The sequence below is a fragment of the Polypterus senegalus genome, chromosome 7 (assembly GCF_016835505.1).
Source record: "Polypterus senegalus isolate Bchr_013 chromosome 7, ASM1683550v1, whole genome shotgun sequence".
In the NCBI taxonomy this organism is placed as follows: Eukaryota; Metazoa; Chordata; class Cladistia; order Polypteriformes; family Polypteridae; genus Polypterus; species Polypterus senegalus.
This window is the reverse complement of record NC_053160.1, coordinates 37,150,340-37,176,204: the sequence shown is the minus strand read 5'-3', so window position 1 is coordinate 37,176,204 and position 25,865 is coordinate 37,150,340. Positions and strand designations below refer to the sequence as shown.

At 37.8% G+C, this 25,865-nt stretch overlaps 1 protein-coding gene across 2 annotated transcripts in view; it reads right to left on the bottom strand.

The window, feature by feature from the left end:
- Nucleotides 1-266: 266 nt before the first annotated feature.
- Nucleotides 267-25,865, bottom strand: part of parp8 (poly (ADP-ribose) polymerase family, member 8) — a 199,795-nt gene continuing 174,196 nt past the window's right edge. For both annotated transcript variants that reach the window (XM_039758496.1, XM_039758497.1), the window contains 4 exons: nt 17,057-17,133; nt 5,952-6,021; nt 5,789-5,873; nt 267-5,375 (listed from right to left, as the gene is read on the bottom strand). In XM_039758496.1, the coding sequence (XP_039614430.1) occupies nt 5,273-5,375; nt 5,789-5,873; nt 5,952-6,021; nt 17,057-17,133 (335 nt within the window). In that variant the 3' untranslated portion in view covers nt 267-5,272. The remainder of the gene's footprint in view (nt 5,376-5,788; nt 5,874-5,951; nt 6,022-17,056; nt 17,134-25,865) is intronic.

Below are 25,865 nucleotides of genomic sequence, written 5' to 3'. Positions count from 1 at the left end.
CACAATCACCAGAACCAACAAAACATACAGTATGTTATTTGAGAAACTTGACATAAAAAATCCATCCATTGTCAAAATGAGTGCTGTTGGCATGGTCACCCTTAAGGAGGCCCAGAGTGTCATTATGTCCCACACAGTAAATTCCCAGATTTGTTCAGACTGCATCAGTTATATTACAGTTTACACTTTATAATTCAGCATATACATAAATACATACCTTGTATAATGCTGTGTTCGCATGAAAATGTTAACTGATGAAGGGAGAGTTTTGTTCCTTAACAAACTTCAGTTTATTGAAAGAAAACCTTTACATAAGCTTCTATTTCCATCACTAGTAAAAAGCCAGAAAAAAAACAGATTTGATTGCAAAAGAAAGCAAACAGCTGTAAAAACCGAATACTGAAAATATTTGGCCTCCATTTTTGTGGCAGTATTTACATTATGTACAGTACTTTCATATTTTCCAATACTCTGTTTCTAAGGCACCAAAGGCTAAGTAGCATTTTATTGTTACTATTCTGTGCAAAAGGTACAAAAAAAAAAAACCACACAGTTGACATATTTGTATTGGAATCCAATTTGAAATGAAACCGCTAAAACTACAAAACCAGATGAACGCAGGCACACCAACAAACCACTTCAATCAAAGAGGATCTAAACTTTACTTTAACAATCGTCCTTCATGGACACCACCATCATGACGGTCCAAGCACACAACATGAGAAATCCAGACAAAGAGAGCAATTTGCTCTCTGCTGCTGAAGTCACTTAAACAAGTATCGTGTAATCGAATAATGGACCGCATGTTCTGATTTTCACTCAAATTATGTAGAAGTAAAGGCCAAAAGGCATAAAGTCGTGGGTAAAAATTTTACTTGTGGTAAACACCAAGATAAAATAATAAATAAAAAAACTCTCTCTTCACATTAAGAATTAACGTTATTGCCATTCTTTTGTTTTTTGTCACTTTTTAAATATTAAGCTGTGGCCAAACTCTTGTCATAAACACAAATAAGTAAATCAACACTTTTCATTGTATGTTCATTCCTAAAAAAGTATTTTAGGAGATCCTCTTAAGTTTACTAAAAATGATTATTCTGCCCTGAAGTCTGCTTGCTGTGAGCCTTTCTGAGTGGTGCATCGTGAGGGGAGACACGTGCAATTCATTGAATAGCAGCGACTTCAATATTTATACAGATACAAACTGAATGCAGAGTCACGTACTAGGCTACTTGACTAGTCCTACTGACAAACAAGGCTAGTCATGTGATTTTGGTACGACACATTTTCAGTATAAATAAATTTGCCTTTTGTAAATACTTCCCAGTTAGCTGCAGGTGAGAACACCTCCTTGTTTTTATGCAGAATAAAATCAAATCAAATGAGCATATATAACAAGTATAATGTTTGCACATATAAACAGTGTATGTTTAGAGCATTATTGGGAAAAATAACTTTCAGTCTTTATATTCCAAAAATATGTATAAAAACCTGAAAAGTTGGCTTTGCATTTTCTTGGCTTCAAGTAAGCAATCTAACGCGGAAAACTGCGAAAAGAATATCAGCATGACACAACTCACATTGCTGCAGCTGGCTTGTTGCTTGAACTTTGTGGTAAGTGATTTTGTTTCTAGTTCATGTTACATTTTTATGGCTGTTCCAAAAGTATTAACTTTTATGAAACGGTAAAACAAAAACGAAAGTCACATTATTCACTCTTTATACCCAAATGAGAGATTGAGGCAGGTGTTCAGAAGTGCTAGTGAAATGAAAGTTACATGTAAATATTACAGTGGTGTGTAAGGGCAGGAAATGTGTGCAAAGCTAAATAGAGACAGAGAACGACACAAGAGATGCGAGATACACAAGATGGAGTGCTGCTGCTTATGAGTGGAAGCCGTACACTTGCATGGTTTTTATTTGTAAGTATGGAAAATTCACATTAAAATAACAATTGAAAGTTCAGTGCAGTACTAGCAGTGCACTCACTTTGTATACAAGAGACAGATATGGTATGCATGTGTTGTGTGCAGAAAGCTGTTGCATTCACGACGCCCTGCTCTCAGATTTCTGAACTCTATTATAACCTTATGGAAGCACTTGACATATTGTATATGCGGTTGGACACTGCCCAGATGGGCATTATGCTGCACGCTGCTGTATTCTTAGTTCTGTTCTTATGTAAACTAATGCTGCATTCATGTACTCTCAGATGGTAAATATGAGCTTTCAAATCAGAAATTCCATGTGAGTGCTCCACCAACCTGCAAGTCAGACAATTCAGACAAAACAATTGTCCGAGTTGTGACAGAACACTGACCTATCACCTTAGTTTTTGGTTTAACTGAATTTGGAGTGTAGTGATACACATTTAATACATATTTTTGCTCTTTATTTCCAACCAAAAATGGTGTTCAACTTTAATTTCTGTTTGTTTTCCACAGACCAAATTGCAAGTAGACAGGAACCTTGCGTTTCTCCAAATAGCCCAAATGGAAACCATCATGAATGCAATAAAGTGGCAATGTGAAATGTCACAACGCAGGGCTCCGATTAGTTTACAGCACATGAACACTGCATTACATTAACACAGGGACCTTCACTCACAGTCCTGGAGGGTCGCAGGTTTCAGTTCTAACCGGTTTTCTAATCAGAAGATGGTCCTTGCTGATAACAGTACTTCAACCAAAACAAATTTTCTTTTTATTGTTGATTTTCTCTTTTTCTGAGAACATTATCCATGTTTCCTGGACCAGAACAAATCTACACTTCACGTTCCTCTCTCATTTATTTCTAAACATTTTAATTACGTAGATATGTTACTTCATAATGCACATTCCCAATTGTAAATTGAACCAAGTTAGCTGAATGCTAGAGGTTTGTATTTGCATTTCATAATAAACTGGTGGCTGGTTAAAAAACCTAAATTCATCTGCTTAAAACTAAAATAGGAAATTAAGGGTTCTGAATTGTAACAAGTGAGTTAGATAAAATTAAGCCAGAAAAACAGATTGTTTCAGCAAATAATTGGGTCCGAATGGTTAAAGTGAAAACCTGCAGGTACCATGTGGCCCTCCGAGACCGTGAGTGGTGATCCATGCTGTACAATGTAATTAAAATTTGTAACTTCAGTTTTCAGGTCTGATATGACTAATCAAAAGGTAGAAAAACTTTTTTCAAACTATAATAGCGTATGGAATAGGAATTTTAGTTGCAAAGATGTCACTCAAGGTCCCACAATATGTTTGAAATGGCACTCATCGTTTGTGTGTAAAGTGGGTCAAGTTCAAGTTTCTTCGAGTTGCAGGTTAATCTTGTACTCTGCTCATGACTGTTGCTGACATGATAAGCTACGGATCTTAGTAACTGGGTGAATAATATTTACAAAAAATGCTACTTCAAAATTAGGAATAAAATGGAGCGACTGTATGAGCAGAACTCTGTAAGGCTTTTAAGTATTATACATATTTTACATTTAAAAATAAGCCAGCTGCTTAATGGCTTTAAATCTGTTATCAATAAAACAGCATTAATATGACGTCACAAAGAAGAGAATGAAATATATCAGTATTATCACAATATTAAAAAAGCATTGCTGTTAGTAAGCATATGAAAATAAAGCAGAAGTGAAATCTAGAAAAAACAAAAAAAAAACTAATCTATAATGCAAAACATCTGACATTTTGGGTGAAAGCTCAGCAAAGCCATTAAAAAGCAAATCTGTCTGCCCAGTATGAAGTTGTTTTGGTTCCTATTTTTGTCTTGCAGTTATGCAATTTTTGGTTAATCTTTTGTGTTCTAAAAATCTACCTCCTACTATTCAACTTGCATAACCCTAATATACTGAGATAGACCAGTGAGTTGTTTAGTTCTCTGCACTGTTTAGTGATTGGGGGAACGATTAACAATAAACAAGACCCACTGGCACAACAAAACTTAGGCCCCATCCACACTACTACATTTTTGTTTAAAAATGCAGACATTTGTCTCCGTTTCTGCTTTTCGTTCACACTACACTGCTGTGTTGAGATGAAAAATCTGAGGACCTTTGGAAATGCTCTCCATAGCTGAACAAAATGCAACTTGAGCATTGTAACATGGATATACAAAAATGTAGACTCTAACTGTGCTCTGATTTGTTCAACTTTATTACATGGACATTCCCTAAATTGGATCCTGCTTATTACAAGGTCTCATTCTTTGATTGGTATTCCAACACAGAGGACATAGAAGATTGTTTTCCAATCTGATGTCTGATGTGTTGCTTACCTGTATCAATCTAAATTGTGTTTTATAGAGTTTGAATGTTGCATTATATTCACAAAAGACGAATAAATTTACTGGCTTCTACAGTTTGGTGATAAATCCCATGGCTGGCAGTGTTACCACCCCTTCAAGGATTTTTTTTGCTAATGCACTCGTGCCCAGTGTAGGCAGACTTCTATGTCGTATGTGTTTTTGGTCGTTTTAGTGTGAATGGAGACACGTTCGTAATGATGCTGGTATGGATGGAGATTGCTTTTAAATGAAAATGAAGTAGGGCTGACATAGCCATAGTTTGTACTTGAAGTTGAGCAGATACAACAGCAACCTAAGGAATATTTAAAATGTCCTCAGTCACTATAGTATTACAGCTATACAATGCAGATTACAGAGAGCCACTGCCTACGTTGCCAGCCCTAGGCAGGGTGGCACTCCATCACTGGGGCCACTCAACAACACACCCACATTCACTCAGGGGACCTCAGCATTTTAAGACACAAAGTGGACTGCTCTTTCAACAAGAAATGCAAAATACTCATCAAGGGATTGTGCTAGAGAGGTGCCCATTCCTGCAGGTAACTGTAGACATAAAGACCAAAAAACTTGCATTTTTAGGCTCAGCGCTTAAAAATTAACTTATTATTTAGTTACTTTTCAATAAAGGCGGGAAGAATATCTTTACTTAAATTCAGCCGTCATTAGGCTAGTGAAGAAATTACCATAGTTGTTTTTTTTTCTTGTCTCTTCAACTCAATGTTCACATGACTCTACTGTCTAATAACAAAGTGTTATAATTTAAAATATAACAACATTAAAAGTACTTGGGATAGAAACCTTGTAACCCTTGTGGGATTTCTAAATATATTTAGATACTTAATAGTGTATTGTTTCTTAAAAATTATTAATTTACCAGCTCAAATTCCAGCTCTGAGACTGAAGAAACCTATTTAGGCATCACTAATAATATACCATTTCCTATTTTCCTATTTCTAATCACTCGTATTTTTGCTCATCCAGTAGCAGTCTGATTTCCTATAACTCGGAGTATTTCCTTATGGATGCTGAAATCTTGGGTATTTATGCTTGTATCTCCAACTTGACCATCTTCGTACCTGTTGACAAAGAGAAAAGCACAACTTAAAATAAATGTACTTTTCAGGGAAATATGACTGGCAAATTTACACTTTTAAATTAATAAATAACTATGTTGCTTTTCAAAGAAAAACTCATTTTTTGGCACATTAGTAAGATAACATGAAAAAGACATGATGACAAAACAAACATATTAGTCTTGACTTTATGTTTAGCCACACCATATCATGGAATACTTTACATCTATTCATACGGAAATATACTCAAGTCGATGCTTTCACTGTCAGCTTTTTCCTTGATTACTGCAAATGAAGAATGGGACTAAAAAGTCTGCAAAGACTGCCAGAGTTCACCGTACAATTAAATTATCTTTTCATATTCTGATCTTTCAATCATGAAAGTTTCAAATAACAAAAAGCAAAAAATTACTTACACAAAGAAAAACCTTGTGCAGACATGATCTGTATTGGGAACTACCCATATATCACCATGTTTGTGCAGATCAGGAGAAGTAATAACTGCAATTAAAAAGAAACTAGTGTCAGTCTGACATTCCCCATACAGAAATGACAAGACCATTTTGTCCACAGTCATACCTTCACATAAGGCTATGCACTTCAAATTGCGACTTTGCAAAAATTGTGGTTGGAGTCCTTTTTTCTGCAACTAAACACAAAGGAAATAATTCAGCAAAAAATGTCACATAAACTTTTTATACTTTAAAGCAATTATAATTTTCTTTCATCAAAACTGAGGCAACCTTATACATTCTTCCTTAGAATTAAGACAATGGTTTTAAATGGCAGAAAAAAAAATTACCAAGATGTATATTACTATATAAATCTACTGGCAAAATGTAAAGAGGAAACTTCTGTAATAGGGATGGTTAGAGCATCAGATGCAGAGAGAATAACAATTGCATTCATTTATTCAGCAGCTGAACATCTAGATTTACAGTGCATCCGGAAAATATTCACAGCGCATCACTTTTTCCACATTTTGTTATGTTACAGCCTTATTCCAAAATGGATTAAATTCATTTTTTTCCTCAGAATTCTACACACAACACCCCATAATGACAGCGGCTGTGAATACTTATGTACATGTGATTTCTTAGTTTTTTTAATTTTAACAAATTTGCAAAAACCTCAAGTAAACTTTTTTCACGTTGTCATTATGGGGTGTTGTGTGTTGACTTCTGAGGAAAAAAATGCTATTTCCATTGCAGACCATGGTTACTGGTTTCCACCTGTGATCAATTATAATCAGTTTGATTAGTGAAGTATAAAAGACCACCACCCAATGTCAATATTTTGTTGAACTTTGGCTTTAATGACAGCCTTGAGTCTGTTGGGATACTACTCTATCAGCTTTGCACATATAGATTGAAAAATATTTGCCCACTCTTCTTTACAGAACTGTTCAAGATCGGTCAAATTGGATGGTGAGTGTTGGACTGCTATCTTCAAATCTTTCCACGGATTTTCAGTGGGATTTAGGTCTTACTGGGCCTCAAAAGGACATTAACTTTTTTCTCCTTCAGCCACTGAAATTTGCTGTGTGTTTTCGGTTGTTGTCATGTTGAAAGGTGAACATTCTGCCCATCTCCAACTTTTTGGCAGAGGGTAGCAGGTTTTCCTCAAGAATTTTTCCTTCTACCCTAACCAGAGCCCCAGGCCCTGCGGCAGAGAAACACCTCCACAACAGGATGCTTCCACCTCCATGCTTTACTGTAGGTATGGTGTGCTGGGGATGGTGAGCTGCATTGGATTTCCACCAGGTGTACCGTTTGGTATTGAGGCCAAGCAGTTTGATTTTGGTCTCATCTGACCATAAGACCTTTTTCCACTTGGCATCAGTATCTTCAAAGTGCATTCTGGCAAAGCTCAAACTAGCCTTAATGTAGCCTTTCTTCAGAAGTGGCTTTTTCCATGAGACTCTACCGAAAAAGCCACAATTGTGGAGCACTTGTGATATTGTTGTCACATGCACACAATGACCATTCTTTGCTATGAAATCCTGTAACTCCTTCAAAGTGGCCATTGGCCTCTGGTAGCTTCGCTTACCAGTTTCCTCCTTACTCCTCCATCCAGTTTGGAGGGACGGCCGGATCCAGGGAGGGTCCTAGTAGTACCAAAACACTTGGCACTTCTTTATTATGGACTTTATTGTGTTCCTTGGGATTGATAAAGCACTTGAGATTTTTTTTGTATCCATCTCCTGCCTTATGTCTGTCCACAACTCTATCCCTGAGATCTTTTGAAAGTGGCTTGCCACCCAGAGTCAGTTGTTTGCTGTCAGTTGCACTACCAAGCAAGGGAATGCTCCTGGAACAGCTGTTTTTATACTTCACTAATCACACAAATTATAATTGATCACAGGTGGAAGTCAGTAACCATGGTCTGCAATGGAAATAGCGGTTACTTACACCTGATTGAGTTTACAAATATTGTTTAGGTTGCGATCCTTTATTAATCTCAATATTTCTTGTTTTTTTCTTTTTTAAAATTCTTCTGAACTGTAGCTGTGATATCTTTAACTTGGATGTTATAGATTGCATTGAGTAAATAAAGCTGGAAAAAATATTGGTTTGTATGTTTTCATTTAAGGCTATAAAGCAAAAAAAAGGGAATATTTTGAAGGGGGTAATTCTTTTCTATACCCACAGTACATAGTTATACGCATACACAAAGAAACTCAGCAGTGCTCTATGAATGACAAACACACATCTGGTTAATCTCTAGCACTTTAAACCACACAAGTGCCTTAGGAATAACAAAGCCTGCCACTCTCTCAGCACTTCAAGAGACTTATTATCGGCACAAACAACATACGATGGTAATGATCTCTCAGACCTAATTATTATTATTGGTCTACAAGAATACATTTAAACATACAAAGGTGCAGCATTCTTGACTATAGGCCATTTATCAGCCAAGAATGCCTTACTTTATGTACTTTTCCCCACTATGGGGTGGAGCTCTCACCTGCAGCCTTAATAAACCTCACAGCACAGAGGTAATGGCAAACCTCCTGCTGCACCAGGTGCTCAAAGAAATCTACCTTATTACTTCAATCACTCTAGACATTAAGACAAATCATAGAAAGTTAAAAGCAGCATGGGATTTATTACAGGAATACTAATAATACCAGCAGAACAAAGAATAATAGAAAATAGGACTGATATTAAAGTCTGGATATATATAGTCTTTAGAAAAAGCTTACGAAAAGTTAAAGATGACAAGGATGAATGTTGCAGGTGGCTTGTGATCTAGCACTCGTAGTTATTTATTAGATGCATTTCTGATGATCAGATGGAAATGGCTGCACGTTGACATCACTCTGTTCTCTTGTGACATCTTCGTCCCTTCTTCCTTCCTCTATCACTCCTCAGATGAGGCATATTTATTCTAAAATTCTACCGGGGGGTTTTGCAAGATGTGACTGTTAGATATTCTGATTGGCTGGCTGACAATATGATGAATGAATTCACTGTCAGTTTTCCCAAACAATAAAACTTTTTTGATGTTCTCTGAGGTATTGGCAGGTTTTCCTTTCCCAGGCTGTAAAATAATTAGATGTCTATCCTTTCTCAGGTTATAAAGTAATTGATAGCCTGGGCCACCAGCATGTCTTCCTTTCTTTGTTTGTACAGCTGTTTTAAAAGTGAGGTATAACTGGGAAGAAGACATGCTTTGATTTGTCCTGAATATAGTTCATCTGTTGTCTTGAACAAAATATAATGGAAATATAAATCAAAATGTACAGATTTTGTACCCCAGAACATATACAATTACCATAATAACTCAATGAATCATCCAGAATAAAAGAGCAAATCAGAGGAGCTTGTGTGTCAGAGAGCTACCCAATCAGCTCAGCTCCTGAGCAAGAGAAGTGGCACTGTTGCGAACGGTCTTCTCTTCCTTTTACACAGCTAAGTAGACATGCCCAGGGAGGGCAACCAAGCCAGACAGTAAAGTCAGAAGTCTCACCCCTTCTGGTACTGGGGACATAAACACTGGAACCCCAGGAAGGTGACTTCGTCTTCAGAAGAGCAGAGAGGAGAGAAGACAAGGACCTACATGCCATTTAAGCCATTTAGTTATAATTGTTTTAATCCCTTTGAAGCCTGAGTTAATTTGGTCAGGGCTGTTACCATTTTTTCCTTTCGAGTTAAAAAGTAAACAAATTACAGAGGGTGGTACCTCATATTTTTGCATTGTATAGATGACAAAACTAGTTGCTTTTTTCTTTAAAATATGTTTAGCAACAAATAAAGTGCTTTATTAGTAATATTGTTTATCTTATTACTCGAGACATGTCTTTGGGTGTATAAAGGGAAAGAAAACTACCTCTAGTCGTATACATTTTGAAAAGTATTGTGGCCCGAGTTATTTTGTATTTTCTATAACATACTCAAAGCACATAAATTGAATTGACCCACTTACGTTCCGTCACATTGTTCAAATCATTCCAATGAAACAAAACAAGGTTTATCAGAAGGATATGTTTACTTGGCCTTGCCAAATTATTAACAAAAAAAATAAAATCATATCCAACAACATTCAAAACAGAACACCAATTATGATCTATCTAAACAAGTGCTAGGTGCTCACTGTAAAGGCGGGGCCACAAGGGTAAACTCTTATTTTCTTCCTTGCTCTTTTACCATATTTAATTTAAGACTGGTTCTTAATCTTCTGGAGAACTCCTAGCTTTGCGAACTTTCAATTCTGAAGGGCCTTTAAACCACATACCTAAAGCAAGGTTCAGCACTCTAAGCTGAGTCTACAACCAGAGCTTAGCACCCTTGACCCACTTTCTCTGTAAAATCAGGTCATTTGGTTTTCCTCTTATTTATTGCGGGACTGCCATTATCCTATCCTTGTGATCCCTGTGGACCAAGCTGCTACCATATTATTATTCATGGCAGAACAGGGGGCCAACATGTACCATTTTAAATTGTGGTGGATGATTTAGCCAGTGGAAACAAATCCTTAAAAGAAGGTTTGGTTGAAAAAAGAAATATATTGTGTGGAGAAGTTAGAAAAAAAACAGTGCTTCCACCATTGTTAATCTGTCCAAGATTTTGTAAAGTGGATTGGACATATTGTGGTTGGTACCAGTAGTTGACTAAAAGAAAACACTTAGACATCTCCAAAAGCACATGAGAAACTGACACACACAGGGGGTGTGGATTACAGAATGCAGAATAACACCTGCACCAATGTATTCTGCACTGGTAACAACTGTCATATCACAGACAGTTACCTGCCATTGTGTCAGATTAATATGCAGTGTCACTTTCTGCTTTAGGATCCAAGGTTATGGTCAACTCTGATGGACAAGATTGTATCCACAAAAGGTACAGACAGGATAATGGGTTCTTCAAGAGATGATTTAATGTGGAATATCATGTGTCTCTACACCTGGCATTATGGTTACAGAGCTGCACCATATGACAAAAAAACACATTTCACCAACATTAAGTGCACTATGACCAGTGTCACACACGTGTGATTAGGAAACAACTAAAGGGCCTGAATAATAGTAATTCCATGCCCGACCAGGGGGTGGCAGGGTACACTAATTTTTTCTCTCAATTTCTTACAGACCATTCTTGGAAAATCCCGCCCGGTTCTGGGGCAGCCAATGACGTCACTTCCTGATTTGGTGGTGCTGACGATGTCACTTCCGGTTCCAGCCCTGATGACATCACTTGCTATCCTTTCATTTAAAGGCGCCATTTTAAGGCAGCAAATCAGTTCTCTTTTGGACTCAGTCGTGTGAACATGTCTGTTCTGTTTAATCAATTTTGCAGCCAGGAAATATTATACGGGTGGCTGCACCAAACCTTTTCAATAACTGCTCTCATTTTTGTGACACCAGTTAACAGTAGGTTCACAGGGTGATAAAACCTTCCATGATTCCCTTCATAAGCACCACTAAAAGCAGGGTTTTCTAGCAAGATTATGAATGACCATGTACTGGCACCAACAGTACTGAAGTTCTTGAAACATAAATACTGAGAAGCCCACCAGGTCCTCCAACCTCAGTCTAGCTAGGTATGCATGAACTTTGGGGTTCATGGAAAGGTTCAGCTGACCAGGAACATGAAAACAGACATGAAATGGAATAATATCCTTGAAAACCTTATTGACTATGCATACCATTTGGCTGAAGAACCCCATTCTTATTAATGACTTTTTTAATATAGCATTAAAAATCTATCCCATAAAATAATTTTCTTTGTATTATCAAAGAAACATTTTGCAGAAATTGGGCAAGTGTTTTACCAATATATAATATACACACATTCACTTTACATTTTATATATGTATTAGGTATAAAAATTGGTCTTTATTTCACTTGTTTTTCCATAGGTAAAGATAATGGTGACATACTAGTTTTCTTAGACAATGCTTTTTCTACCTACAGAAAGGTTCACCAGCTAATTCTGAGAAATTCCAAAGTCATCCAGAGACACGAGCTGTGAGCGGTGCCCAATATGCTGATGCATTTTGCAAATTCTTTCAGTACCATGGAGCTATTCTAGAAAATCTAAACTGTAAGGTTCCTCACCTGTGTAACCCTGGTGCTGCTCAAAGGCAAGTGAATCGCTATTATGAGTTTCCCATACTTAAACAGAGTAGAGAGATACTATTTTTTCTTTTTTTTTCTTTCTTGCTGTCCAGTTCTAGCTCTGTTGACCAGTTTCTACAGGCTCTGCCCAATGATCTGGGTTGAGTGTTCTGTTAGTCTTTCTCCAAAGCTTCACACTGATCTAACTTGGCCAGCTGTTTATGTATGCTTATGCAGGCTGAAGTAATTGGATGTTGCACAGGCAATGGTGCTGCTTTTCAATAGCGTAATTTTTGTTTTACAGGTGACCACACCAACCTCATCCATTATCAAACCATCTTAACTCAAGTCAGGGTCATGGAGCAGGGCTTAAGGAGACTTCACCTTATTCTGGTAACATTAGCTACAAGGAAGAAATCTCTATAATCTCATCCCCTGACTGGGATGCCAGTACATCTCATGGAACACTCATCATGCACACAACTGCATTCATTTACACCAAGCAAATATGGAGTCACCAATTAACCTAACCAACAAGTCTTTGGGATTTTATTGGAAAACTGGGAGGGTGTTTTAGGGTTTTAGGAGATACACTCACACTGTTGGGAAGTAAGTACCAGGACCCTTGAACTGCTAAGGTGTCAGAATAAACTAATTTTATTTACAATTTCATATTTGCTAGTAGGGAGAGGGAGAGAGACAACAAACTTATTTTTATTGTAAATGCAAGCATGAGTCCAGGTGCTGAAGTGTGTTTAAATGTCAGCTTATTTTTTATTTTGAAACTGTGTAGAACAGAGTGCACCATTTCAAAAGGTGTGGGGAACATTTCTCCCTAAAAATTAACACCCTCATTGATGTTCACAGTGAAATGTTTATTTTTACTTATTCACTGTGACTTTCTGTGACTGTTTGTATAAAGCCTTGCTGTGCTCAAGGTCTGTGTCATTGTCTTATTTCATTTGTCTCCCTAGAAGGGATGCTGTTGTTATCCTTTTGTCTGTCTTTAAACTGATGTGTGGTGTCTGCTTTCATATACATAGACATCATCAAACAACTTTTACTGTATATGCAGTAGCACCTTACTGTAGCATACATCTTCACAAGATGTTTTGCATGTTAAAAAAGATTAAAAAAACAGTACAGTGGTTTTCATTTACATTTTCACAATGGAACAAAAGCATTTTGAATGACTGTCAGAGTCACTTGAATCTGTGAACCACTGAAGGATACTAAAAAGGCAACAACTCTTTGCCAATGATCACTTTACAGGAGCTTCAAATTCAAGCTAGTGTTCCAAATGAAGCAGTATACTTTGCTAAAGGCCATAAAATGGGCAAAGAGTCCTACCATACATGTGGTTTGTGGCTTAGTGGTTGGGCAAGAAGCTGGCATAGTCCCTGTTGAAAATTAAGTGGTATTACAGTGATCCCTCGCTATATCGCGCTTCAACTTTCGTGGCTTCACTCCATCGCAGATTTTAAATGTAAGCATATCTAAATATATATCACGGATTTTTTGCTGGTTCGCGGATTTCTGCGGACAATGGGTCTTTAATTTATGGTACATGCTTCCTCAGTTTGTTTGCCCAGTTGATTTCATACAAGGGACGCTATTGGCGGATGGCTGAGAAGCTACCCAATCAGAGCATGTTTTACGTATTAAATAAAACTTCTCAATGATATATGATATGCTTCCCATGCGATGCTTTGCACACTTAAAAGCTCTAACAGCCCGTATTGATTTTTGATTGTTTGCTTTTCTCTGTCTCTCTCTCTCTCTCTCTGACATTCTCTGTTCCTGACGGAGGGGGTGTGAGCAGAGGGGCTGTTTGCACAGAGGCTGTTTGCTTAGAAGATACGGACGCTCCTGTAAAAAATGCTGAAAGAGTACCTTCACATTGATCCCTTCATTGCAGCCGCTTTATCGCGGGTGCTTCGTATACTTAAAAGCCCAACAGCCCTACTGATTTTTGATTGTTTACATTTCTCTCTCTCTCTGACATTCTTTGCTCCTGACGGCACTCCTTTGAAGAGGAAGATATGTTTGCATTCTTTTAACTGTGAGAAAGAACTGTCATCTCTGTCTTGTCATGGAGCACAGTTTAAACTTTTGACTAAAGGGTGTTATTTCATGTCTAGAGGGCTCTAATAATGTTAAAAAACGTATATTTAGAAGGTCGTAAACAGGTTTTCTATGCTCTAACTGCGAAAATATTAGATTTATAAATACAGAATACTACTTCGTGGAAATTCATTTATCTGTCTGGAGCGGATTAACCACGATAAACGTGGGTTTACTGTATAACTGTGCGGAGAATATTTATAAACAGTGTGGGAGAGTTTCTAAGGGCTTAAAATATATAAAAATAACTATACAAACATATGGTTTCTACTTCGCGGATTTTCACCTATCGTGGGGAGTTCTGGAACGCAACTCCCGCGATCAAGGAGGGATTACTGTATATGAAGGCAGAAGGTAGCTCAATTATATAAAACACCCTGGAAAAAGAAGCAAACTTCTAAAAAGTGACAGTGAAATAAATGCAGGAAAAAAAGTGCAGAGAAAAGTTGCTAAAAGGTTCAGACATGGGAAGCACTATTAGAAAATGTACTCTTTAAAAAATCCAAATGGGGTGTTTTAAAGTGGAAACAGTTTGACCTCACAAAATTCAAGAACCCTACACCCACAGTCAGAAGCTGTGAAATGTCAGTATAAAGGTCCTTATATTAATTTATGAGGATTACAGCCATTTCCAAAGGAATCCGAGTAAAATATTAAATGTAAAATATCATTATTACACCAAAATAATGGCTATATGAAAAGATTGGCAAGATGGGGGTCATAAGCACTGTCTCTTTAGGGAAAAGTCCTAAGGCCCGGGAAGACAAAAGGTAATTTTCTGGTCTGAATGCACTTGTTATCCCTATAATGAGGCACATCACTCTGCTCCCACTTTCACTATATCAAGTCTTGATGGCAGAATCAATCAAGGTAAACAAAGCTAGACTCTTGCTATGAATAATACAATAGCGGTCAATGCCTCCATTTTGAACACTGGCTGACCTATTAAAGTTAAACGTTGCTCCTACTCAGAAAACAAAACCTGTGCCTGAGAAGAATCTGTGTGTTATTTGATGAACTCCTGCCATTTCATTTCTAGAGCAAAGGCTAAAGGAATGAATGAACATGGCCTTGTAAGAAGACATACTGAGATGCTAACAAAAGGAGGCAGTTGAACCATAAGTGTACCATTTGTTTATGTCTCACAAAATACTGTTAACAGATGTATTTTTAAAGGTTTGCATATAAAAAGCAACACTGAGATAGCTCTTTTTTCCTGATTTTAAAGTCTAGTCAAATACTAGTGATGTTGAATTATATTTTGATAAATGATGGTTCTACGTTGCTGAACCATGATATTTTTGGTTGAATTCCTTTGGTGGGGGAAATTAAGCCAATGGGTTTGGGACAATCTTTTTTTCTTTCATACTTTGCATTATAACAGTGTACACAAACCCACCTTAACAGCACCAGATCAAGCAAAAAAATGCATAAGCCTTACAAGTCGGTAATAGTTTATAGCTCTAATACTGTGGCTTTAAAGACTATGCAACTATTAAAAAAATATGCACTCACAGATTCCTGACAGATACAGTACTTTGAAGTTCACATTCAGGTTTGTGTGGTTTTATGATCAAGAAAATTAATTTGGACAACACAGTGTCAAAGTGCTATGGAACTCAATCAAGTAAAAACACAGACATGGACAGCAGTGGGACAATATCTGTCCGCAAATAGCTAATATCAAAATAAAGGAAACACTCATGAAATGTGGCATCTAATTATGGTTGTTGTTTGCACATACAGATAACCAAAGATAACAAGTGAAAGTATTCATTCCGTGTCTTGCATCTTTCAAATAATGAAGAAATATGTATACTGCGTTTCTTCCTCAGGTATAATATGCTGTTTTCAACTAGCTTTGGATTTAGCTTTACAATTATCATACATTTACACTGGCTGTTGCAGACTGACTGAAATCAAATGTATGTCTTTATTCTAAAATAGTAAGAATAAGAGCAGTTCACCTCTCAAAACAGAGTCGTGCAGGATCAAACTCATGATCTTTTGATTAACAGTCAGTAGTTGAAACCGTTGCGCCACCGAGGAAGTCGTAGTAAATGTGTGTCAATGTCGCAAGCAAACACGGCTTTTTTTTCTGCAGTTATATTTTTGAATAAAAGCGCACTTGTTCTGTTATATTTTGTACCTTTTGTGAAAGTGTTTCTTTGATATTTGGAGTTCAGGCTTCACACTTTACACACTTCATGTCTACATTGTGTCAATTATTACTAAAACTTGAAAAACGTTTCTTTTTTTAACAATGCGTTTACTGTACATAGATTGTTGTAGACACGGAACACACATGAAATGCATGTGTTTCAAATAATGATATAGTATTTCTAAGAGGTGTCGTTTTGCTTGACTTCTAACTCTATACAACTCCAAGCAACTGACACACAGGTAAACAGACTTGAGCTGACAAAACTGCACGCCGGTGGGGGATGTGACAGCAGACTGCCTGCTGTTTGCTGCTTATCAACACATTTAAAGGACAAAAGACGCTGACGGAGAAGTGAGAAGCAATTTAAGGTGGGACGGAGCTACAAGTTTTTTCTTAGGCTCTGGTAATTCTAGTGTTAAATAGTATAGTGGAATTATTAAAATGGTGCATATAATCATTTTTAAACATCTTTCCCAGAACCAATTACCTATGCTTAGACAATTTGTGTTTTTAATGAATGGCAAACTATGTTATACACAATAAGGTATTAATTTATGTTAAGCTGCTAGTTATGACAGATGTGCTGTGAGATTTCTCAATTAAAGAATAAGTCTAAAGGTTCAGTAGATATAATAACGGTGCCAGAGAGTGGGGACATGTCACATGTTGATTAACACACGCACTCTAAACTTTCATTGTATTCTGTACAAGTGACAATAATAACCCAATAAAGCTATTGCCAAAAGACTGACAAATAATTTTCAATTTTTTAAACAAAGTGGCTGAGCACATTAATTTCGGTCTAGACGGTTCAAGTTTTCTCTGGCTTACCTGCACAGAAGCATTGGTTCTGTTGCTCGAAGTAACTTCATCCTTAGATGCCACTTTTTGCTGCTTTTTGTTCATCCCTGTGACATTTGAAGACACAATTAGAATAAGGCATATACAACAATTAATTTTATGAATCTGGAGCAGTTTCTAATCCGAGTATAACATCAAGTAAATGAAACTTATGGGACATTGATCTGGTCAGTTAAGTAGCAGAGGGGGTTGTTAATCAGTTTCATCTGCTGTGGTGTTAATGAAATTAACAACAAGTGCACTAGAGGGGCAACAATGAAACGACCCCCAAAACAGGAATGGTTTAACAGATGGAGGCCACTGACATTATTCCTTCCTCATCTCTTCTGACTGTTTTTTCATTAGTTTTGCATTTGACTATGGTCAGTATCACTAATGGTAGCATGAGGCGATACCTGGACCCTATAGAGGTAGTCCAACTTCTCCAGGATGGCACATCAATACGTGCCATTGCCAGAAGGTTTGCTGTGTCTCCCAGCACAGTCTCAGGGGCATGCAGGAGATTCCAGGAGACAGGCAATTACTCTAGGAGAGCTGGACAGGGCCGTAGAAGGTCCTTAACCCTTAAGCAGGGCCGGTATCTGCTCCTATAGGCAAGGAGGAACAGAATGAGCACTGTCAGAGCCCTACAAAATGACCTCCAGCAGGACACTGGTGTGAATGTCTCTAACCAAACAATCAGAAACTTTATGAGGGTGGCTTGAGTTTACTATATTTTTGATTTTTTAAAGAGATTAGGTAAAGAACATTATGATTTTTAATTTAACTTTTTAAGTCAACTACAGTGGTGCCTCATAGTTCGAATGATTCTACCTTTGAACATTCCAGAGTTTGAATGCTAAAATCCAAGAGAAATATGTCCCAGTGGTCGAACGATGCTTCTAAGTGTAAGCCGTGAAAAAAATGCAGCAACAGATGGCACTTACACAGCAGGCGTAAATATATTTTGTTGTGTACAGTCTTAGTTATAGTACACCAGCTTTTGTTGACATAAAGGCAAAACTCGATAGCTATATCCGGAATGAGTGAATGAAGCCAGGTCTCTGTAATTAGCAGAAAGCAACTGTCCTTAACAATCTTATCTGCTGTAACCTGTAGCTTCAATTCGCCCATCTTATTTGCAAATAATCTTGCATTGGTGAAAAAAATACTAGGAAGAGGCCGCTTATGTGGCCACCAACATAGACTCTCCAGCACACCAGCCCTGTTGACCTGCTTCTGCCTCCTGTCCTTGAGCAACTTCCATCTCCTACCTGTGGGGATGTTAATCCTTGGGGAACATGGATGCTTGATTATGTCTGCTGGGATGTCGTTGAAGCAGAGAAACTCAGCTGTAACAGTCTGCTTGTTGCATAGTCCTATTTTTAGGAAATCTTGTCAGCTGTAGACATTATTTGCTCAGCAGAATGTCATTATGATGAACAGCAACACATACACAAAAGGACAAATAAAGCGCCAAAAGGAAGAGCATCAAGCCACTGCGTCTATGTGCGCCTCCATATATTTCATTTTATGATAGAGTATTTATGCATTTTATTTATTGTTTTCATGTTTTAGTGTATTATTTAGGGCAGGGATCTCCAACCTTTTCCCCTGAGAGCTACTTTTACAAAATGAAAATGACTGAGAGCTACTCATGTTTTCTAACGTTTATTCTCATAGCTTATTTCAACCCAAACTGAATAAGCTTGTTTTGCCTGAACATTTACAAAATGTTGGTGTCCACAACGCATATTTTGCATTAAAACATCATAAAATATATTTAGTTCACCTGCAAGTGCATTTTCTATGCCTGTATTCATTTTCTAGTGTATCTCACACTATTGAATTAAAACATGAATGCTGTCAAAACAAAACAATGCAATTACAAATACACGAATATTACTTACGGTTAATTTGTCATTTTGTTACATGTCACTGTTTCACTTCACAAGAGTATTCACATGTCCAGTTGCATGTGTGATGTGTTTTTTAGTTAGTTAGATGACTGGCATTGCATAGAGTCAACAAGAGGGACAGGTGTAAGATGGAGTGTAGCCACTTAGGTTCACTATTATGGAGTCATGTAAATGTTCATCTGTCAGTCTTGTTCTGAACTTTGATTACATGACATTCACGTCAGAAAAGGCAGACTCACTGAGGTATGTAGACCCAAACAAAGCAGACATTTTCAGAGCTGCTTGGTTAAGATTTGTATAGTTATCTAGCTCTACTAAGCTCCAGAAATGCTGAGAATGCTGTTGAGACTTTAAGTGCACATTATTTTGAAGGTTTACTAATATATAATATATAAAATCCAATGTCTGTCCGCTGTTCAGGAGAGAACTACTTAACGGATTCAGATGGGGTTTTTTTCTATAATTTGCTTGAACATTTCGGTTAAATTTGCGACCTCTCATTTCGCTATGTATCATAGTTTGCTTGCGGTACCAATTTATTAGCATGAATTCAAGTGAGACACAGCGGGCAGAGGGCGTGTTCCTTACCCCCACTTAGTTAGCGAATGACAGAACAACTGAATTCAACTTTGTTTGATTGGTAAAATAAAGTGTTACTTAGGCCTTGATGAGTTTGAGTCCAGATATTCTCTTAAGTGTATGCCACATTGAAAAGATTGTGGATCGTGATTTTGTGTTAAAAGGATCGTGATATGATGTTTTGGAAATATCACCTACCCCTAATTTGACTAATCAGGTTTTCAAATTTATGCAGGATTCATTACCCATTTGGCGAGCTACTTGGAAAGGGATTGTGAGCAAATGGTAGCTTGCGAGCAACGTGTTGGAGACCCCTGATTTAGGGTATATAAGTGTGCTATTTATACCTTAAATTATGTGTATTTGTTGTTTAAATTTATAAAAATTGGTATTGCTTAGTGTCAGTGAATAGATTCATTCACTTTCCATTGTTTCTAATGGGAAGAACTGATTCAAACTTTAAACAATTTTGTTCGAAGTACAAGGCACCACGGTATAATAAAAAAAACATGCAGTTTCTGCTTAAATTTAAGCAAATCATAAACCCAGAAAAAAGGCTTCAAAAGAAAACTGTAGGAGAGATATCTATATACCTGGCCAGTGTGAACTACTACTACATAAACTGGCTTATCAGTCCAAAACTTGGTTCAGCTACAGATTTTAAAAGACTGGGGGAGCTTAAGGAAGCCACAGACAATGGGTGTTATGAGTGTTATTCTAGAGGGATAGCTTCAGTAGGCCATATAATTCCCAGGAATCCTTAAGGTTGTTGTGAAGAAAAAATTTACAGACAAGGAGAACAGGATGCAAAAACAGAGAGCTCATCAGACTGAATATCTGTCCATCATGCAATTATCAGTCCTCACTTAAACTACTTCAAGGTCACACAACCTGAAACCCATTCCAGTAGCAGTAGACAAAAGCAGGAACCAGTTCTGAGCAGACTGATAGCTCACTGTAGGTCACATAAATCAAACACCTACATTTACAGTACACATACTGTGACAACTGAACATATTTGGGTTTTGGGCATAGAGTTTGAATACCCAGACAGAAACCCACAGACACTGGGAATTTGGGCAAGTAAACACATGGTATCCAGGCTTGCTTAACACTAGAATCCTTGAAGCCTACGAAAAAAGTCGTAATGCAGGGTCGGCATAAATTCCTTCTCCATCATCGTCTGTTTTGCAAATGTGTCAATCAGCACAAGCAGCATGCTATCCCATCCCCCACCTCAAGTCTGTTTATCTGGGTGTGAGGTGCCTGGAGTTGTATAAGGTAAATAATATACAGTATCGCTATTCGGAATACATACATTTCATGTGTGTTCCATGTCTACAATGATCTGGATAAATGTAGGATGACAGGAAATGTGAGACAAGAAATGTTGAACACACAACTAACACAGAAACATTTTCCATGGTATAGTAAAAATTAATAAAATGTTGACGTGAAATGTATAATGTTTGAAGACTGAAGTTCAAATATCAAATACATTCACAAAATGTATAACAAAACAAGTGCACCTTTATTCAAAAATATACCTGAAGAAAAAGATATTATTCAATTTTGCTGCCAATATGTAAAAAACAAAACCCAAATACCAATTACATGGCTGATGTAGAGGTAAGAGTGGCTGCTTTAAACCAAGAGGTTGCGGATTCGATTCTGGATCTTCCCAACATTTTCCATTTTGAGTAATGAGCTTCTTTTATTATTACTATTATATAATAAAAACATACAATTTAAGGCACCTTACACCCAGATAAACAGATTTGAGTGGGAAGAACTACAGCTGCGTCGATTTTGGGGGGGTTAGGCTTAGGGTTAGGGATAGCAGGTTGCTTGCTGCTTGGACTGATTGACACATTTGCAAAACAAAGATACTGATGGAGAGGTGCGAAGGAATTTAAGGTGGCCGGCGTTAGGTTTTTTTTTTCATAGGCTGCAGGGATTCTAATGTTAAGGATCATTGCTATTTTCCTTGAACTCCACCTAACTTTCTGAGAGGACATTCAAGCAAACATATACAAAGTCTTTCTCATACAGGAACCTTTTGAGTATTACCAAGGACAGAGACTCAGTTGCAGGGTTTACACAGTATGGGCAGCATGATAAAGACATGTAACTAGACAGGTACTAAATAAAGCATTGCATCCACTTGCTGGTCATAAAACCGCAGACAAAAGAATTTTCTCATATATAGACTTCGGGTTGGTTTTTACTAATGTGCCACATGATCTCAATCATGTGTTTTGACAAATCTCCAGTGTATTTTCATCTCAAGCTAAACCTAACTGCCATGCAAAAAGTAATCTATACTAATAAAAGGCAAAGCCCTCACTCACTCACTCACTCACTCACTCACTCACTCACTCATCACTAATTCTCCAACTTCCCGTGTAGGTAGAAGGCTGAAATTTGGCAGGCTCATTCCTTACAGCTTACATACAAAAGTTGGGCAGGTTTCTTTTCGAAATTCTACGCGTAATGGTCATAACTGGAACCTATTTTTCTCCATATACTGTAATGGACGTTAGCTTGACGGCCGTGGGGGAGGGAAGTTGCATGTGACATCATCACGCCTCCCACGTAATCACGTGAACAGACTGTGACCGCAGTATATAGAAAAGAAGGTAGAACTCCGAAAGAGCGCTGAAGAAAAACGCCGAATACTTTATTCATGAGATACAAGTTTAATGAGAAGACACGTGGTATAAACGAGACTTTGGATCACTTTGTAACGGAGTTAAAATTGCTGTAGCGAGAAACTTTTAAGTGCCGGGTCTTAGCTAACATTAAATAAAGCCGTGGACATCGCAACACCACACAAGAGAGCAGCTCACGTGAACTGACTGAACGCAGTATGAGTGGTCAATTCCATGCATCAAACCTGTTCAAAAAACGCATTACACAATTGACATGGTAGGAAAAGAATATGCTCCGAGCTGAGCTCCACAGCTAACACGGTCTTGCGGAAGCAACTTCGTCACGCTGCCACCAAATACTCACAGAAAAATCCACAAGTTAATACACACGCTGTCTCTGGAGTTTCACCACACTCAATGTATTCCTCGCATCCCTGTTACACCCTCTGATCTCCCATTTCAATTCAGATGCCTCCAATTTCCAGTAAGGCTCTGCTGCGTGATGACAAGTAAGAAGTCTCAGGGACAGACCCAACAAAAGGTTGCCATTGATTTCAGGCAAGATTGCTTTTCTCCTGGACAACTATACGTTGCATTCTCAAGAGTGAGCTCACGCAGCTTCATCATATTACAACCAGAATGCTGAACTGACAACGTAATATATAAAGAGAACTATAATAATCGTAATAAACGAACAATAAAACAGCGGAGAACCCGTGGATTAAATAAAAAGGCAGCTTCCTTGGCAAAGCAAGGAAAAAGGATGGCTTTATATGTCGTTCGTTTATAAAACAGCGGAGAAGCTGTGTACAGGCTGCTTCACAAAAAACTAGCGGAGCGTCTTATATGAGCAGGCAGTAAGCTAAAAAAGGGAATCAATAAATATCTATAATCGTAATAAACTAACAAAAAATAGCGTTACAGCCACGGATTAAATAAAGGAAATGGGTACCTGAACAGTAAAGTAACTCTCGAATAGCTACACAATAACTATAAGAATCGTAATAAACGAACAATAAAACAGTACAGAACCGCGAAGCAAGGAGAAACGATGGCCTTATATGCTGTTCGTTTATAAAGCAGCGGAGAAGCTGTGTGAAGTCAGCTACACAAAAAAACAGCAGAGCGCCACACTCTGAATGTATTCCTCGCATCACTGTTATACCCTCTGATCTCCCATTTCAATTCAAATGCCTCAAATTTCCAGTAAGGCTCTGCTTCGCGATGACAATTAATAAGTCTCAGGGACACACCCTACAAAAGGTTGCCATTGATTTGAGGCAACATTGCTTTCCTCCTGGACAAAACTATACGTTGCATTCTCAAAAGTAATCTCAGTGCACAGCTTGGTCATATTACAACCGGACTGCTGAACTGACAACATGGTATACAAAGAGATCCTTAACAGATAGTTATTCGTATATTTTCCCTCAGTTTAAAAAGGTTTTCTTTTCTTCTTAATAAAAATGTAAAAGCAGTTATTCATCGCTGCAAAGCGCGGGGATTTTGCTATATACAGTATATATGTAGATATATATGTATGTATGTATATATATATATATATGTAGATATGTGGATATGTATATATATGTGTGTATACAGTGGTGTGAAAAACTATTTGCCCCCTTCCTGATTTCTTATTCTTTTGCATGTTTGTCACACAAAATGTTTCTGATCATCTAACACATTTAACCATTAGTCAAATATAACACAAGTAAACACAAAATGCAGTTTTTAAATGATGGTTTTTATTATTTAGGGAGAAAAAAAAATCCAAACCTACATGGCCCTGTGTGAAAAAGTAATTGCCCCCTTGTTAAAAAATAACGTAACTGTGGTGTATCACACCTGAGTTCAATTTCCGTAGCCACCCCCAGGCCTGATTACTGCCACACCTGTTTCAATCAAGAAATCACTTAAATAGGAGCTGCCTGACAGAGAGAAGTAGACCAAAAGCACCTCAAAAGCTAGACATCATGCCAAGATCCAAAGAAATTCAGGAACAAATGAGAACAGAAGTAATTGAGATCTATCAGTCTGGTAAAGGTTATAAAGCCATTTCTAAAGCTTTGGGACTCCAGCGAACCACAGTGAGAGCCATTATCCACAAATGGCAAAAACATGGAACAGTGGTGAACCTTCTCAGGAGTGGCCAGCAGACCAAAATTACCCCAAGAGCGCAGAGACGACTCATCCGAGAGGTCACAAAAGACCCCAGGACAACGTCTAAAGAACTGCAGGCCTCACTTGCCTCAATTAAGGTCAGTGTTCACGACTCCACCAAAAGAAAGAGACTGGGCAAAAAAGGCCTGCATGGCAGACTTCCAAGACGCAAACGACTGTTAAGCAAAAAGAACATTAGGGCTTGTCTCAATTTTGCTAAGAAACATCTCAATGATTGCCAAGACTTTTGGGAAAATACCTAGTGGACTGATGAGACAAAAGTTGAACTTTTTGGAAGGCAAATGTCCCGTTACATCTGGCGTAAAAGGAACACAGCATTTCAGAAAAAGAACATCATACCAACAGTAAAATATGGTGGCGGTAGTGTGATGGTCTGGGGTTGTTTTGCTGCTTCAGGACTTGGAAGGCTTGCTGTGATAGATGGAACCATGAATTCTACTGTCTACCAAAAAATCCTGAAGGAGAATGTCCGGCCATCTGTTCGTCAACTCAAGCTGAAGCGATCTTGGGTGCTGCAACAGGACAATGACCCAAAACACACCAGCAAATCCACCTTTGAATGGCTGAAGAAAAACAAAATGAAGACTTTGGAGTGGCCTAGTCCTGACCTGAATCCAATTAAGATGGTATGGCATGACATTAAAAAGGCGGTTCATGCTAGAAAACCCTCAAATAAAGCTGAATTACAACAATTCTGCAAAGATAAGTGGGCCAAATTCCTCCAGAGCGCTGTAAAAGACTCATTGCAAGTTATCGCAAACGCTTGATTGCAGTTATTGCTGCTAAGGGTGGCCCAACCAGTTATTAGGGTTAGGGGGCAATTACTTTTTCACACAGGGCCATGTAGGTTTGGATTTTTTTCTCCCTAAATAATAAAAACCATCATTTAAAACTGCATTTTGTGTTTACTTGTGTTATATTTGACTAATGGCTAAATGTGTTTGATGATCAGAAACATTTTGTGTGACAAACATGCAAAAGAATAAGAAATCAGGAAGTGGGCAAATAGTTTTTCACACCCCTGTATATGTAGATATGTATATAAACTGCTCAAAAAAATTAAAGGAACACTTTGAAAACACATCAGATCTCAATGGGAAAAAGAAATCCTCCTGGATATCTATACTGATATAGACTGGGTAATGCGTTAGGAACGAAAGGATGCCACATCGTTTGATGGAAATGAAAATGATCAATCTACAGAGCCCTGAATTCAAAGACGCCCCAAAAATCAGAGTGAAAAAATTATGTGGCAGGCTAGTCCATTTTGCCAAAATTTAATTGCAGCAACTCAAAATTGTACGCAGCACTTTGTATGGCCCCTGTGTTCTTGTATACATGCCTGACAACATCGGTGCATGCTTCTAATGAGATGACAGATGGTGTTGTGGGGGATCTCCTCCCAGATCTGGACCAGGGCATCACTGAGCTCCTGGACAGTCTGAGGTGCATTGGATGGACCAAAAC